This window comes from Chiloscyllium plagiosum, chromosome 42 (genome assembly GCF_004010195.1).
Source record: "Chiloscyllium plagiosum isolate BGI_BamShark_2017 chromosome 42, ASM401019v2, whole genome shotgun sequence".
Taxonomy (NCBI): Eukaryota; Metazoa; Chordata; class Chondrichthyes; order Orectolobiformes; family Hemiscylliidae; genus Chiloscyllium; species Chiloscyllium plagiosum.
The window spans coordinates 17,824,761-17,839,502 of NC_057751.1; the positions used below are offsets into that span (position 1 = coordinate 17,824,761).

Here is a 14,742-nt window from a genome sequence, read left to right on the forward strand (position 1 = left end):
CTTAATCTAGGTTAGAGGTTCGGCACAACATCGTGGGCCGAAGGGCCTGTTCTGTGCTGTATTGTTCTATGTTCTATGTTCTATCATTCCTAACAGAAAATATGGGTTGAAGGGATGATACATTTCTTCACTTAAGGTGCTGTTAATATTTAGGAACAATCAGAGAACAATCACAAAGGCCAATATCCAACCTATAGAATCTATCTGCCAGGCCCGCTGTCAAAGAAAGGCTGCCAGCATTCTCAAAGATCCATTCCACCCTGGCAATCTTTTTCTACAAGCTTTACCATCGGAGAGAAGGTACAGAAGCCTGAACACACGCACCAGCCGGTTTTGTAACAGTTTCTATTCCACTACTGTTAGAATACTGAATTGACTCACAAACTCTTAACATTCGCCTGTACCTGTCTTTTTGTTCTTGCTGTTATTCACCTAGTATTTACTACCTATGTTGCTTAACTGTGTAATCTGCCTGTATTGCTCGCAAGACAAAGCTTTTCACTGTGCCTTGGTACATGTGACAATAAATTCATGTCATTTCAATTCAACTCAACGTCGGTGACATTGCTGTAGCTTTCTTGAAGCAGCCTAATCGTTTCCATAATATGGACATTAAATAAAAATCTGCATGGAATTTATGCACACTTCTGCTGAAGTATGATTTGCATTTCAATCATTTTCGTAACAGAGAAACCAGTGTTTCAAATATGGATCCAGCTTTGTCCCGAAACAGCTTAATGGGAAATATTTCTTTTCGTTTCATATGATCTTAGGTTATGAATAAGTAATGCTGACAACACCAGTCAGAACTTCCCTCTATTATTTAATTAAGTGTGACGTTGAGATAATTTAGTACGATTGTTCGATGGTAGTCGTGACCATGCTGCACCTTTACCAAGGTTATGTCGTCCTTCGGTTTTCTTGAAGTGTGTTCATAAAGGAAGAGGTGCTGACATCTGGAGGAGGCTATTTTCAACTATGACAGGCGGCCTGTTTTCCCAGCTCAGGCTTTTCAAGGGGGTTGAGTTTGAGCAGGTAGTCAGAAACACGGCTGGTAGCAGAGAAGGTACGACAAGAAAAATAGATTCCATGCTTCAACAGATTGTCAGGCCGTATTGTTCTCTCTGAAAAACTCGTCTGCCTGGAAGAGCTGTGTTTTAATTTACTATTTGCCAAGAGATGTGTTTATGGGATGTTGTGAGAATTGTAACAGCTTCGTTAAGTCGTGGTATTATATCAGCTGAGTTTTCAAATAGTTCATTATTCGGAATTCTGTTTTCTTTTGTAAGGTTCAACTGCATTGTTTAAATATATTCTGTTTTTTTAAGGCGATTAAATTGACTAGCTGCGTCACTTCTGCAATATCCGCTGCACAGGTATCAAAAAAATGCTAACTTATGGTTTATGCTACCTTTTTGGGGGCATGACCTTCTCTACAACATAATGCATTTGCTGGAAAATGAAATTCATTTGAATGGGAACCTTCAGGCCGTCATTTCCCTTCAGTCTTCGTGTACTGCAAGAGTGAGAAGTCGATCTTAATTGGGAATATGAGCATGTCAGACATCAATGTCCACCTACCTAAGCAAGATTATTCCAAGAGCTCCATCTTGGCATTCCTCTGTTTAGAAATGTAGGGTATCTAATACCTCCTAATATATGCTGAAATAAAAAAAAAACTCTTGCAATCATATGGAATTACACAAAGGTGGGTAAAAAGAGTGAGAGCATTTACCCTATCCATGCATCTCATGACCTTATGCGCCTCTGTAAGCTTCCCCATCAGTGCCCTCAGCTCGAAGAAAATGTCCTTGCTTCTCTGAACTCTCCCTATAACTCAGACTATTGTGTACAGACAGAATCCTTGTCGATTTTTTCTGCTCTATTTCTTTTTTAATAACATCCTTCTAATGGCAAGGTGACCAAAACTGAACACAATACTCACCAGAGTGTTGCCTCACCAGAGTACTTATTGAAGGAAAGGTAACCTTTCATTTCTGTACTAAAATGCCACTGATGGAGGTCAGTGTGCTTTTCTCTTTAATATACTTAAGACACGTATTTGGATTCTCCACAATCTTCTCAATCAGTGCTGTCTAATGCCGCATTATTGCTCTCCGGTTTTCCAGCTTAAGAAAACGTCTGTATACCTTATAGGCTTCCAGGGAATATTTAGATCACAAATGACTGCTGTTAATCACATATTCATCACTGCTCATCATCTATTTCGTTCCTTCTTTTCCCAGTCCACTTGTGCAAACCTGACGGTTTTCCAGATTGAATTTCAAACGATGGCTTTCTTTCTGAAAAGACTCTAAACTCAAGAATGGATGTATTGCTACAATTGGTGGGACCAATCCGGGTGTACTGTGTGAAGTTTTGCTTTCCATATCGTCGGAACGATGTTCCTGCTCTGCGGGTTCTGGGGCAAAGGTTTACCACAACAATTCTTGGAATTGCAGTTCTGGCATAAGGAGACAGATTTTTCCAGATCGCATAATAACAAAAAGTGGAATTTCTGGAGAAACTCTGTCGGTCTGGAAGATCCGTGGAGAACAAGAAGAGTTCACTTATTTCGTCAAACGACCCTTCTTCAGAAAAATGATGATTTGACTCGGAACATTATCTCTGCTTTCTGTGCACAGACATTGCCAGAACTGTTGTATTCCTCCAGTAATTTCTGCAATTCCCATTCTTGTGAGAATTCGGCGAAGGTCGGCTCAGAATGAGCATTACCTGGAAGGAACTCCAACTCACATTATTGTCAACTCAATCCTTTCATTTCTGATTATTATTCAATGAATAATGCCCATTTAAATCAACGTAGTCTTTGGAGCAGATGATGCACAGCTACCTAGACACTTGACGCAAAACATCCTGAAAATTAACTCACCGGCGAAACAAAACTCTTCTCTGACGTTGTCAACCAGGCTACACAAGCATACAACATGTGCAGAACATTCCGAGACCTCTGTGTAGTGTTACATCTCTCACACGAGAGGCAGCGATGAGAGTCACAGTTTCCTTTGCTACTGCAATGTTATTCGTCATGAAAAGACAGTAGCTTCATGGATGCAAATTGTAAGGGGGAACTGAGAATAATGATGAAGAGCCAGGAGGCACATTCCAATGTTATGCGACAGGACATTTCGGACTGAGTTGAAGGGAAATGTCTGCGGCCAGAGACTGCTGAGTTTGTGGAATCCTCTGCTGACGAAAACGGCTGAATCCAAAACTTGGAATATTTTCCAAAAACGATTTTGATATAGTTCTTACGGCTAGACGGTTGAAATGTTATGGGGGCGAAAGTGGGATCAGGGACTGATTTAGATAACCCGCCATTATCATATTGAATGGCGGATAATTTTCCAATGACGTACTGCAGCTTATATCTTTCACTTTCTATATGTCAATGTTCAATGGTTTTTACTAGGTTTGGAGAAATTTTTCGAGTAGATATTTCCAGTGATCGATATTGTAACCATTGATCTTCGTGGTATCATTATTTACCTGGATTCTTATATGCATTCGACAGCTTCCAAGTTTACAGATGACACAATTTTGGAAACTCGATAAACTGTGAGGAGGTCAATTTGGAACACGACAATTACATTGAGAAGATAGTGGTGTGGGCAGAGAGTTGCTAGAAGAATTTAAGTGCTCACAGGCGTAACGTGATGTATTTTGGTCGTCCGAACTTTGAACGGCAATATAAATTCTGGAGTCCAAATCAAAAGCGAAAACAGGAGGGACGGACATGTATGCATATGCACATGGATTAGTGATGGTGGTAGAACAGGTCAAGAGATCAGTTATCTCACAATAACAAGCGAACATATGGTGTTCGTGACTTGATTGGTAGGCTGTGAATGACAAGACCTAGGAAATGATGACATACTTGCTCATTACACTTCTGAAAGCTCATTTGGCATGTTGTGTACCTTATAGCAAAATTGGGAGTAGATTGCAGAGACTGCAGACAGGTTACAGGAATGGATATACAAATGAGAAATGGCATAGAAGAGAGTAGATTCAAGAAGTTGGACGTTTCTCCTTGGAGATAAGAAGGCTGAGAGGACAGGTGATGTTGGTTTTTGCCATGGAGACAGTGAGGTCTGCAGATGTGGGAGGTTTGAGTTGTGGGCTGGATAAAATGAATAGAGAAATGAGGAAGAACGGGTAGGAATAAATGCAGAGTGATTGTTCTTTTTTTATTTTTGTTATCTGTCCATCGCTTACTGGTCAGCATATATTGCCTGCACTTGATTGCACTGAGGAATTTGTGGTTACTGCCTCCTTGAACTGCTGCCGTCCACCGGATATGAGTCAACTGACAGTGTCATTAGGGAAGGAATTTCAGGCTTTTGACTAACAAATACGAAGTAAGTGAGGTACACATCTGCGTCTGTATGCTGGGAATTTTGGAGAGGAACTTACAGGTGTTCGTCTTCCCACGTATCTGCTGTCTTCTCCTTATAGATGCAAATGGATTTAAAAGCTGCGCTCTGAGGATCTTTGGTGATATTTTGCATTGTATCTAGAAGATTGAATACACTGCTGCTACTGAGCCTTCGTTGCGGAGGGAGTGAATGCACTTGAATATACTGTCAGTCAAGCAGGCCATGTTATCTTGAATGACGTCAAACTTCTTTGGCATTTAGCTGCACCCATTTAGCAAGTGAGGTGTGTTCCATGTCAGTCCTGATTTGGGCCGTGCAGATGCTGGGCAGCCTTTGGGAATTCAAGAGTCGACTTAGTCGCCGCATAATTCCTATCATCAGACCTGCACATGCAGACATTCTATTCATATGGTTTGACCCGTTGCCTTTGTGGTCAATGGTAACTCTCAGGTGTTAAATCGTGCGGGATTCATTGAAGTTCAAATCATTGAATTTCAAAGTGTGCCAGTTAGGTTAGTATTATCGGTGATGATCATAACGTGGTATATGTGTGTCACAACTGTTACATGCCAGTTGTCAGCCCAAGCGTTGACATCATTCAGATCATGCTGCATTTGTTGTTGAACACTGTGAAGTCATCTTTGAGCGTTCACACTTCTGAAAATATGATGTAAGGAAGGTAATTAAATGAGCATCTTAAGACTGTTACGCCGAGAGTACTATCTTGAGGACGCCCTGCATAGATGCCCTGGAAGAGAGATCACTGACCTCGAACAACCATCACCATCTTCTTATCTGCCAGAGACAGAAACGTAGTAGCATAGAAAATAGGAGCTGTAAAATGTCATTCGCATTTCAAGCCTGCACCACCATTCATTATGATCATGGCTGATCATGCAATTTCAACATGCTAATCCCGATTTCTCTCCATGCCACTTGTCTCTTGAGCCACAAGGGTCTCATGGAGCTGTCTTTTGAATTTATCGAATGAACCGGCTATTGTAGCTTCGTGCTGGAGAAAATTCCACAGCCTCAGAACTCAGAATTAAAAATATCTTCCTCATCTTTGTCCTCAATGGTTTCCTCTTATTCTTCGGCAGTGAGTCCCAGTTCTGGACTTGCCCAAATGTGAGAACATTTTTCCCGCATCTATCTTCTCCAGTAATAACATGTTTTCATCTCAAACGATCCAATCTTTCCTCAGATGTAGGTCCTGCGATTCCAGGAAACAGCGTTGTATATTTTCACTGGATTCTCACAATAACAAGAATGGCCTCGTGGCAGCATCGCAGCGAAGGTACATGCGAAGGGTGAAATGCTGTGAGCGTCTCAGGAAGCCACACTGGTAACTGTGACCTGAAGTCAGCATCATTTGGAAGCAGGGAGAAAGGGAGGACTGCAGATGTTGCAAATCAGAGTCGAGAGTATGGTAATAGAAAAGCACAGCATATCCTGCAGCATGCGAGGAGCAGGAGAATCAATGCTTCGGGCATAAGTCCATCATGACAGGGAAACAGTATGGAAAGAGTGGCCTGCAATCTGCAGTAGAGTGGAAGGGAGCATGGGCTGAAGCGAACGAACGCAAAGCAGCAGTTTGGAAGTGCATTCTCCAATGACAAACACAGGGAAGCATACTAGAAATACTGGCCTTCAGTCAGTGCTGCAGTAATAATGTTCACAAAGAAAGGTCTACAGTTACATGAAGTTGGCTCCAGTGCGAAATAGTCCAGGAAGAGTGGTGTGAAGTCATCATGTCAGTGAAGCTGTTTGAGAACATTGGCCTGAAGTTAGCATCGCAGTGAAACCAGGTGTAGGAAGCGGATTGCAGTCAGAATTCAGGTAAGCAGTCTCTGAAATGTAATCTGCTGTCAGCATCATAGAGGAACTTTCGCTGGACTCTCACAATAACAAGCGAACATAGAATATAAAAACATACAGCACAGAACAGACCTTTTGGCCCACGATATTTTGCCGAGGATTAATCTTAATGGAAAATAAAATAACCTAACCTACGCACCCGTCAATTCGCTGCGATCCATATGCATGTCCAGCAGTCACTTAAATGTCCCCAATGACTCTGCTTCCACCACCACCAGTAGGAATGCATTCCATGCATTCACAACTCACTGCATAAAGAACCTTCCTCTGATGTCCACTTTATACCTTTCCCCTAATATCTCAAAACCATGACTCCCCGTGCCAGTCAATCCTCCCCTTGGGAATAGACTCTGGCTATTGACTCGATGCATTACTCTCATTATCTTGTATGCCTTGATCAGGCAACCTATCTTCCTCCTTTCTCCAGAGAGAAAATTCCGAGCTCAGTCAACCTCTCTTCATAAGAAAAGCCCTTCGTCCAGCTAGCATCCTGGTAAACCTTCTTTGCACCCTCTCCAAAGCCTCTGTATCTTTTCTATAGAAAGGCGACAAGAAGGGGATGAAATACTCCGAGTGTGGTCTCACTAGGGACTTGTAGAGCTGTCGCAAGACCTCGCAGCTCTTAAACACGATCGCCTATTAAAGAAAGCCAAAATGCCATATGGTTTCTTAACAACCTTATTCATTTGGATGGCAACTTTGAGGGAGCTATGTACTTGATCACCAAGATCCCTCTGTTTCCACACTCTGCCAAGAATCCTGTCTTTACTCCTATATTCAGCATTTCAGTACGACCTTCCAAAATGCATTGCCTCGCATTTATCCAGGTTGAACTCCATTTTCCAATGCTCAGCCCAGCTCTACATCTTGTCTATGCCGCACTGAAGCCTGAAGTAGCCCTCAATACTACCAATGGCACCTCCAACCTTTGTGTCATCTGCAAATTTACTAACCCGCCCTGCAACTTCCTCATCCAAGTCGTTAATAAAAACTACAAAGAGCAGAGGTCCAAGAACAGAGCCTTGCGGGACCCCACTCAACACTGACCTCCAGGCAGAATACTTTTCATCTACACCCACACTCTGCCTTCTGCCAGTCAAACAATCCTGAATCAAGGTAGCCAACGTTCCCTGTATCCCATACCTCCTGACTTTATGAGGGAGCCGACCATGGGAACCTTATCAAATGCCTTGCTGAAGTCCATATACGCCACACCTACTGCTCCACTTTCGTCGACCTGTCTTGTCACCTCCTCAAAGAACACAAAAAGTTTTGTAAGGCACGACCTGCCCCTCATAAAGCCATGCTGACTGCCTTTAATCACGCTATGCTTTTCAAAGTAGTCATAAATCCTCATAATTATACTCAAAACTTTGTTTACCACAGACGTAAGACTGACTGGTCTGTAATTGCCAGGGATTACCCCATTAATCTTGCTGAAAAGTGGAACAACACTTGCCTCCTTCCAATCCTCTGGTACGACTCCCATGGTGAGTGAGGAGGCAAAGATCTTCGACTGCGGCTTAGCAAACTCCTTTCTCGCTTCGCGGCACAGCCTAGGATACATCTGTTCTAGCTCTGGGGCCTTATCAATCTTAATGTTTGCCAAACATTCCAGCACATCACCTTCATCAATCTTGATCTGGTCAAGTAGGTATCCCAGCTCCTCAAAATTCTCTTTCACAACAAGGTCCCTTCCTTCCTGATCTGCTCAGACTCCACAGACATGTCCCCTACCGTATCCCTGATCGGCTCTATTTTCTCCCCGAACATTCTCTTATTCCGCAAATATGAGAAAAATGCCTTTGGGTTCTGCCTAACCCTTCTTGCCAGGCCTTTTCGTGCCCCCTCCTGCATCTCCTCAGTCCATGTCTGAGGTCCTTTCTCGCAAGCCTGTAATCATCTAAAGCTGTGCTCGATCCTTACTTCCTACATCTTACATAAGCTGCCGTCTTCCTTTTTGACGAAAACTCTTCTGTTCTCGTCATCGAATGTTTCTTAATCTTACCCCTTCTTACCTATCTCAGAGGAACAAATTTGTGCATCACTCACAACAACTGCTCCACATGTCAGCTGTGCCCTTTCTGTGAAACAATTGCTCCCAGTCTGCATTTCCGAACTCCTGATAGCGTCGTAATTTCCTTTTCCCAAATTAAATATTTTCCCTCGGTAACTGCTCCTTTCCCTCGCCATGGCTAATGGCAAATGTGAGACAGTTGTGCTCACTGTCACCAAAGTGTTCTCGCACTGCGAGATCTGACACCTGTCCTCGCTTATTGCAGAGCACCAAATCCAAAATGGCCTCTTCACTCGTTGGTCTGTCTACATACTAAGTAAGGAAACACTCCTGAACACACCTGACAAAAACCGTTCCAACCAAACCATTTGCACTAAGGAGGTGCCAGTCGATAATGGGAAAGTTGAAATCACCCATAACAACAATCCTGCTACATCAGCACTTTTCCAAAATCCGCCCGCCTATGAGTTCTTCTATCTCTCTACTGCTACTAGGGGGTCTGTAGAAAACGCTGAATATGGTGGCTGTTTTCTTGCTGTTCTTAACTTCCACCCATACTGACTCGGTATACAAACCTTCCTCAACAGCTTTTCTTTCTGTAGCTGTGAGGCGCACTCTGATTAACAATGCTACACCCCCTCCTCTGTTGTTGTGGTTCTGTTCGCCGAGCTGCGAATTTGTGTTGCAGACGTTTCTTTCACTGTCTAGGTGACATGCTCAGTGCGTGGGGACCTCCTGTGAAGCGCTTCTGTGATCTTTTCTCTGGCATTTATAGTGACCACTATAAATGCCGGAGAAAAGATCACAGAGGCCCTCCACAGGAGGCTCCCACGTACTGACGATGTCATCTAGACAGGGGACAAAACGTCTGCAATACAAATTCCCAGCTCGGCGAACAGAACCACAACAATGAGCACCCGAGCTACAAATCTTCGCACAAACTTTGACCCCCTCCTCTTTTTCCACCCTCCCTGTTCTTTTTTACATTTTCTAAATCCTGGAGCATCAAGCAACCAGTCCTGCGTCAGTGAAACCCACGTCTCCGTTATGGTCACAACATTATAGCCCCAAGTACTGATCCATGCCGTAGGTTCATCACTCTTATTTCTGACACACTTTGCATTAAAGCAGACACATTTTAACTGATTCACTTGCTTAATCGCGTCAGAATCCTTCCCGATAGATTCACTATCTCCTGTCACTTCTCCATTAGCAACTGCCCCCTCTCAGATATGTGGCTCTGATTCCCACCCTTCTGTCAAACTCAGTTAAACCCTTTTGAACCACACGTGTAAACATCCCACCCAAGTCATTTATGTCCCTTCAGTTCAGGTGCAACCCATCCTTCATGTACAGGTCCCACCTTGCCAGAAGGTGCCCCAATGTTCTAGATATGTGAAGTTCTCCCTCCTGCACCAGCCTCGCAGCCACGTGTTAAGCTGCATTCGCTGACTATTCTTTACCTCACTATTTAGTGGCACCAGTACCAAACCCAAGATCACTATTCTGCTCGTGCTGCTCTTCAGTGTCCAACATAGCTCTCTGTCGTCACTTTTCAGATCGTCAATCCCTTTCCTGGCTATATCTTTGGTGTCAATACGCACCACGGTTTCTGACTGCTCACGCACTCCCTTCAGAATCCTGTAAACGCGATTGGCGACAACCCGGACCTTCGGTGTTCCTCCCTCCCTCTTGGCAGAATGTCTTTCCTTAGACGGGAGACCAAACTGCACATAATATTCAAGTTGTGGCCTCACCAAGGCCCAGTTTAACTGTCAGACAAAAATGTGGGAAGAATGCCGTGCGATGAGAAATGCAGATGTTCAGTCCGCAAAGTGTCAACTGAATTCAGCAACACAGTGTAGCAGAGTGAGGAGAGTGTTCGGCAATGGGCAAAGAAGTAAAAAGGGGTTGGAAGAGTGATTTGAAGTATTCCTCATATTAAATTATGTTAGGTGAATTGTCCATGCTAAATTGCACGCAGTGTTTGGTGCATTAGTCAGAGGTGAATGTAGGGATATGGGTCTGGGTTGGGTTGCTCTTCGGAGGGTCGGTGTGGACTTGTTAGGCCGAGGCGCCTGTTTCCACACTGTAATGAATCTAATCTAAATTAACGGAGGATGAGTTGCCTGAAGTCAGCCTTTCAATTAAGCAGTCTGGGAAGAAGGGCAAGCAATCAGCATCACAATTAAAGTCACTAGGGCTACGGTGAGTGGCCTGGAGTGTAAACGCAGTGAAAATGTTTGGGAAGTGTACCTTGTCATTTACAAATTAGGGATTTTGATGGCTCTGCAGTCAAATAGAAATGGAAATGGCTGTGTGGAGCTGTCTGCAATTAGCATTATGATAAAATGGTCCACAAGGAGAGGCTTGAATCAACATCATAGTGTTGCAATGTGGCAAGAGAAATCTGCAGTGGTGAATGCAGTGAAACTGTCTGCGAAGAGTTGGCTGCAGTGAGCCAACTCTTCGCAAATGCGATGCGAAATGTTGATTATGTTGAAATGTTACACTTCAGTAACAATGAGGAGTGATCAGAAATGTATAGAGCTCTTGATAGTCCCAGCGATTGCCACTATTTTGGCAATTAGATTTTTTTTAGATTAGATTAAAATTCCGACACTGTGGAACAGGACCTTTGGTGCAACAAGTATACACCGACACTCCGGAAAGTAACCATCCAGACCCATTCCCCTAACTAATGCACCACACAATACGGGCGATTTACCATGGCCAATCCAATCTAACTTGCAAACCTTTGGACGGTGGGAGGAAACTGGAGCACCCAAAAGAAACCCACATATACACGGGGAGAATGTACAAACTCCACACAGACAGTCATCCGAGGTGGGAATCAAGCCTGGGTTCATGGCGCTGTGAGGCAGCTGAGTTAACCATTAAGCCATCGTGCCGCCCCTATTGTTGAATATATTATTTGTTCAGAAGTAAGTCGTGCCATCACAACTGGTGGAAGCTGCACTGTTAAGAGTACATTGTTGGAACTGAATGACTTGCATATGTCGTGGAACCTGGAATGGATGAATACAGGTATAGGTGCGTTTGAACAGCGTAGCATTTGTCACAGATGGCAGAACGGCTGGAGTTAATTCAGAGTTTTACAGAGAAAGGAACGATTATTTTGTTCCAAAGATATGTACAACGATAGAGTAGACAATAATGGCTCGAGGAGGTTATAAAGATTGTCAGTTGTTTGGCAGGTTGTGAAGGTTGCATAGATCGCGACAGCCTGAGTTTATAAACGGTATTGGGAAGATTGTATCTGCAGATAAACTTGTGATCTTCGTCAGTGCTACTTTCCTGAACAAGATTACATAAACAACGAGTACTGTTGTGGCTGGAAGCGATTACAGGAATTCGGAGAACTTGTGTAGATGGACGAGTTCACAGAGGAAGAGGCGCTTAAGGAAGCAGGGGAGGTTGCGTTGTGTGTTGTTATGGATGGCGGATGTTTTGCAGATTGGAAACATTCTCAGTTCTATGGGGCGTCACTTGCAACGTGAGGGCTTCGCGAACTCGTAGTGTTTATGGAGATACGGACGAGAGCAGCAGCTAGAGATGTGTCGAGATTTTAGTAGGTGTCAACACGGTGTAAATTTAGGAACAGGCGCAGTTTAGGAGGCCTTTAAAAATATGGATTTTTGTTGTGCTGTACAGCGTTACAGCGGATGGAAGAGCTGAAAACATGTATGAATTGCCAGTGATGCGAATTTGACCATGTGTACAGAATCTGTGTATTTGCCAGACTAAAGCATGTTACAGAGAGAAGGATAAGCAAACTGAGTTGAGGAGGGGATTGTCACATTTGGAGTTATAGAAGTTTGGTTGAGTGGAAGCATGTTAAGGAAGAATTGGTGAACAAGGGTAAGCCTGTGTATATCAATGTAACAGTCAAAAAGGCATCTGAGAATGGACAGCGAGCAGACAGGACGGTTTGATAATTGGGAAGTGGTGTGATTTCGGGATCAGACAGCTGTGCATTTGCTAATGCCCTGTTAATACATTGTGGGATGTGTGAGGCTCAACCCCAGCTCAGCAGTTGGTTTTGTATAAATTGCCACATAAACCCTAATGAAGTGCTCATGCCCGAAATATTCATTGTCCTGTTCTTCGGATGCTGCCTGACCTGCTGTGCTTTTCCAGAACCATACTCTCGAGCAAAAACCCTGAGTCTGACTCGAACGCACAGGGAGTGACAGCCCTGACATACCAGCAGATTTGGAACGAATTCAGATTCAAAAGTTATTTCTCAAAGTGAATGTCATCAGAATTATTTGTGAAACGACACAAAGACACAGTGCACAGCATTTAATATGGTGAACATATCGTTCTTTCCCTTGGCAGACATAAGATCTGACAACAAGTGCAAATGCATGAGAAGCTATCGATCTTGCCCTGTCCTTCACGAAGCAGCTCGACTTTTTATCTGTGTTCAACTGAAATCCAGATCTTGCACTTTGCTGAATTTGCTCTAGCACGTCTGACTCCCCCGCTTATTTCCATAACTCATATTTTAAGTTCAGCGCTAGGATTGTTCAATTTCCACAGTTTAACAACAACTGAATTGGAGATGGTGCAAGAAAGCAGTGTTGTTACAGGTGATCCACCAAGATCTCTTTGAATGTTGCATCTCCTTCAAGGGCTGAAATAACTCCTGCTATATCTATTTCTTATATATTTTTTTCCGTCTGGGTCTCTGTGTGACCCTTATTGCTACTGTTATGCTGTTCCTTAAAGTGAATATTTCCTCCTTTTCATTTGTCTCAGGTTATCCGACAGCCTTCTCTTTTTTTTGAACCTGTAGTGTTCGATATTCGATAGTCTTACCAATATTATGCTGGTTCTCCAACTGCCTGTCTCCTCTTGTCAATTGATAACAGCTCTTTGACGTTTCTTTACTCCAGAAGGCTAATTTTCTTTTGTGATCGACCACTCCCAGTGTGGCTCTCAGTTGCTTTAATTTTTATTTGGTTGAATTACTTATGCAAAAATAGCTTCCAGTGGGTTCCTGAGCTTCGCTCTGAACTTGGATAGAGATGCCACATAGACAATGGTGTTCGTGCAGCAATTCAAATTCCGCAGCATGTAGGCAACTTGTTTAAATATGTATTCACCATCTCGATCTAAAGGATCATCAACATCGAAATAATATAAAATATACCAAATCCACAGAAAAATGAAGTTGCCAGATATGACGAAGAGTAAAATTATACTCTGTCTTCTACTTTCCATCTCTGGGTCGCTGGAATCTTCTCCCTTACTCTGAACCTTCAGAGCTTTCCGGACTCGACTGGCTACTAAAATGTGTTTGACTGTCAGAGTGTTGAGGAACAGAATTAAACCAAAAGGGAATATTGGTGTTAGAATCTTTTCAAAGTTGTTAAATCCTCTCCACACAGGGTCATAATAATATGCATCTGAATTCATACAGTACCATGGTACATTACTGATGATTTCATAAGGTTCAAATCTGAAGTAGATAGGGATATTTTTTACAAACAACAGACTGCTGGTTGTTGCGAGAACCACGGTTGCAATTCTTTGAGTGCAGTATTTAGTTTTCAGTTTCGCACAACAAATGGTGACATATCGATCAAAGGTGAAAGCAATTGTGAACCAGACAGAACAATCTATGAGTAGACGGCGCAGAGCATAACGAATACTACATACAGGGGTGATGTCCAGGAATGATGGTGGAAAAAAATCATGATTGATTCGACTGAGTATGATCTCAATGATAACGACCAATAGGTCCACCACTGCCATGGTGAGCAGGTAGCGTCTGCTGCAGGAAGATAGTCCACACGTATCCCGAAATAGGATCCCAACCGTCACTAAATTGACTGTAAGAGAGGAAGAAGGGGGAAAATGATCAATGCAGGCCAATATGCTTCTTTACTGAGGCTAAGTGGTATGGATTCGACTTCATCAACACAAACGTGTTAAAGTAATTAGTTATCTAATCAATAATGTGAATCAACAGGACACTGAATCTCACACCTCCAGTTTTAATATATGTGTAACATAAGCATGAAACACACTGTATACAAGAGGACAGCGGCTCAGTAAGATTTTGACTGAGGAGGAAATGCACAGGCAGATCAGAAACTATTTGATTCATTCAGGGTAATTTCAGTTCAAGCAACTCCAATTCCTGAAATTGCAACATTCTTGTTAAAACGAGATGACTACTTTAAGCCCCAGCCCCTTCGACACAAGTAACAATCCTACACTCAGCAATAGCAGACAGAGCAATTACATACCAGAAAGAACACAAAAGCAGATGCCATTTTCTCTGAGGCTGTTGAACTTTTGATGTTTTGTGTAATAAGCATTACAAAACACTGGCAAGAGAGGATGAGCATTCTGCATGACGCCGCCGGAAATGAAAAGATGTGTTCAAATGTTCATAAGTGTCCAGGAAGATGT

The 14,742-nt window shown here is 43.0% G+C and overlaps 1 protein-coding gene across 1 annotated transcript; it reads right to left on the reverse strand.

Annotated features, from left to right (window-relative positions):
• Window positions 1-13,293: 13,293 nt before the first annotated feature.
• Window positions 13,294-14,079, reverse strand: LOC122542993 (probable G-protein coupled receptor 139). Its single transcript, XM_043681138.1, has one exon. It carries the CDS (start codon window positions 14,077-14,079, stop codon window positions 13,294-13,296), a length of 786 nt encoding a protein of 261 aa, XP_043537073.1.
• Between the last annotated feature and the right edge of the window lie 663 nt (window positions 14,080-14,742).

Coding starts and splice junctions, on each gene's coding strand:
- LOC122542993 (XM_043681138.1), bottom strand. CDS start 14,079: ATGGCAGTGGTGGACCTATTGGTCGTTATCATTGAGATCATACTCAGT.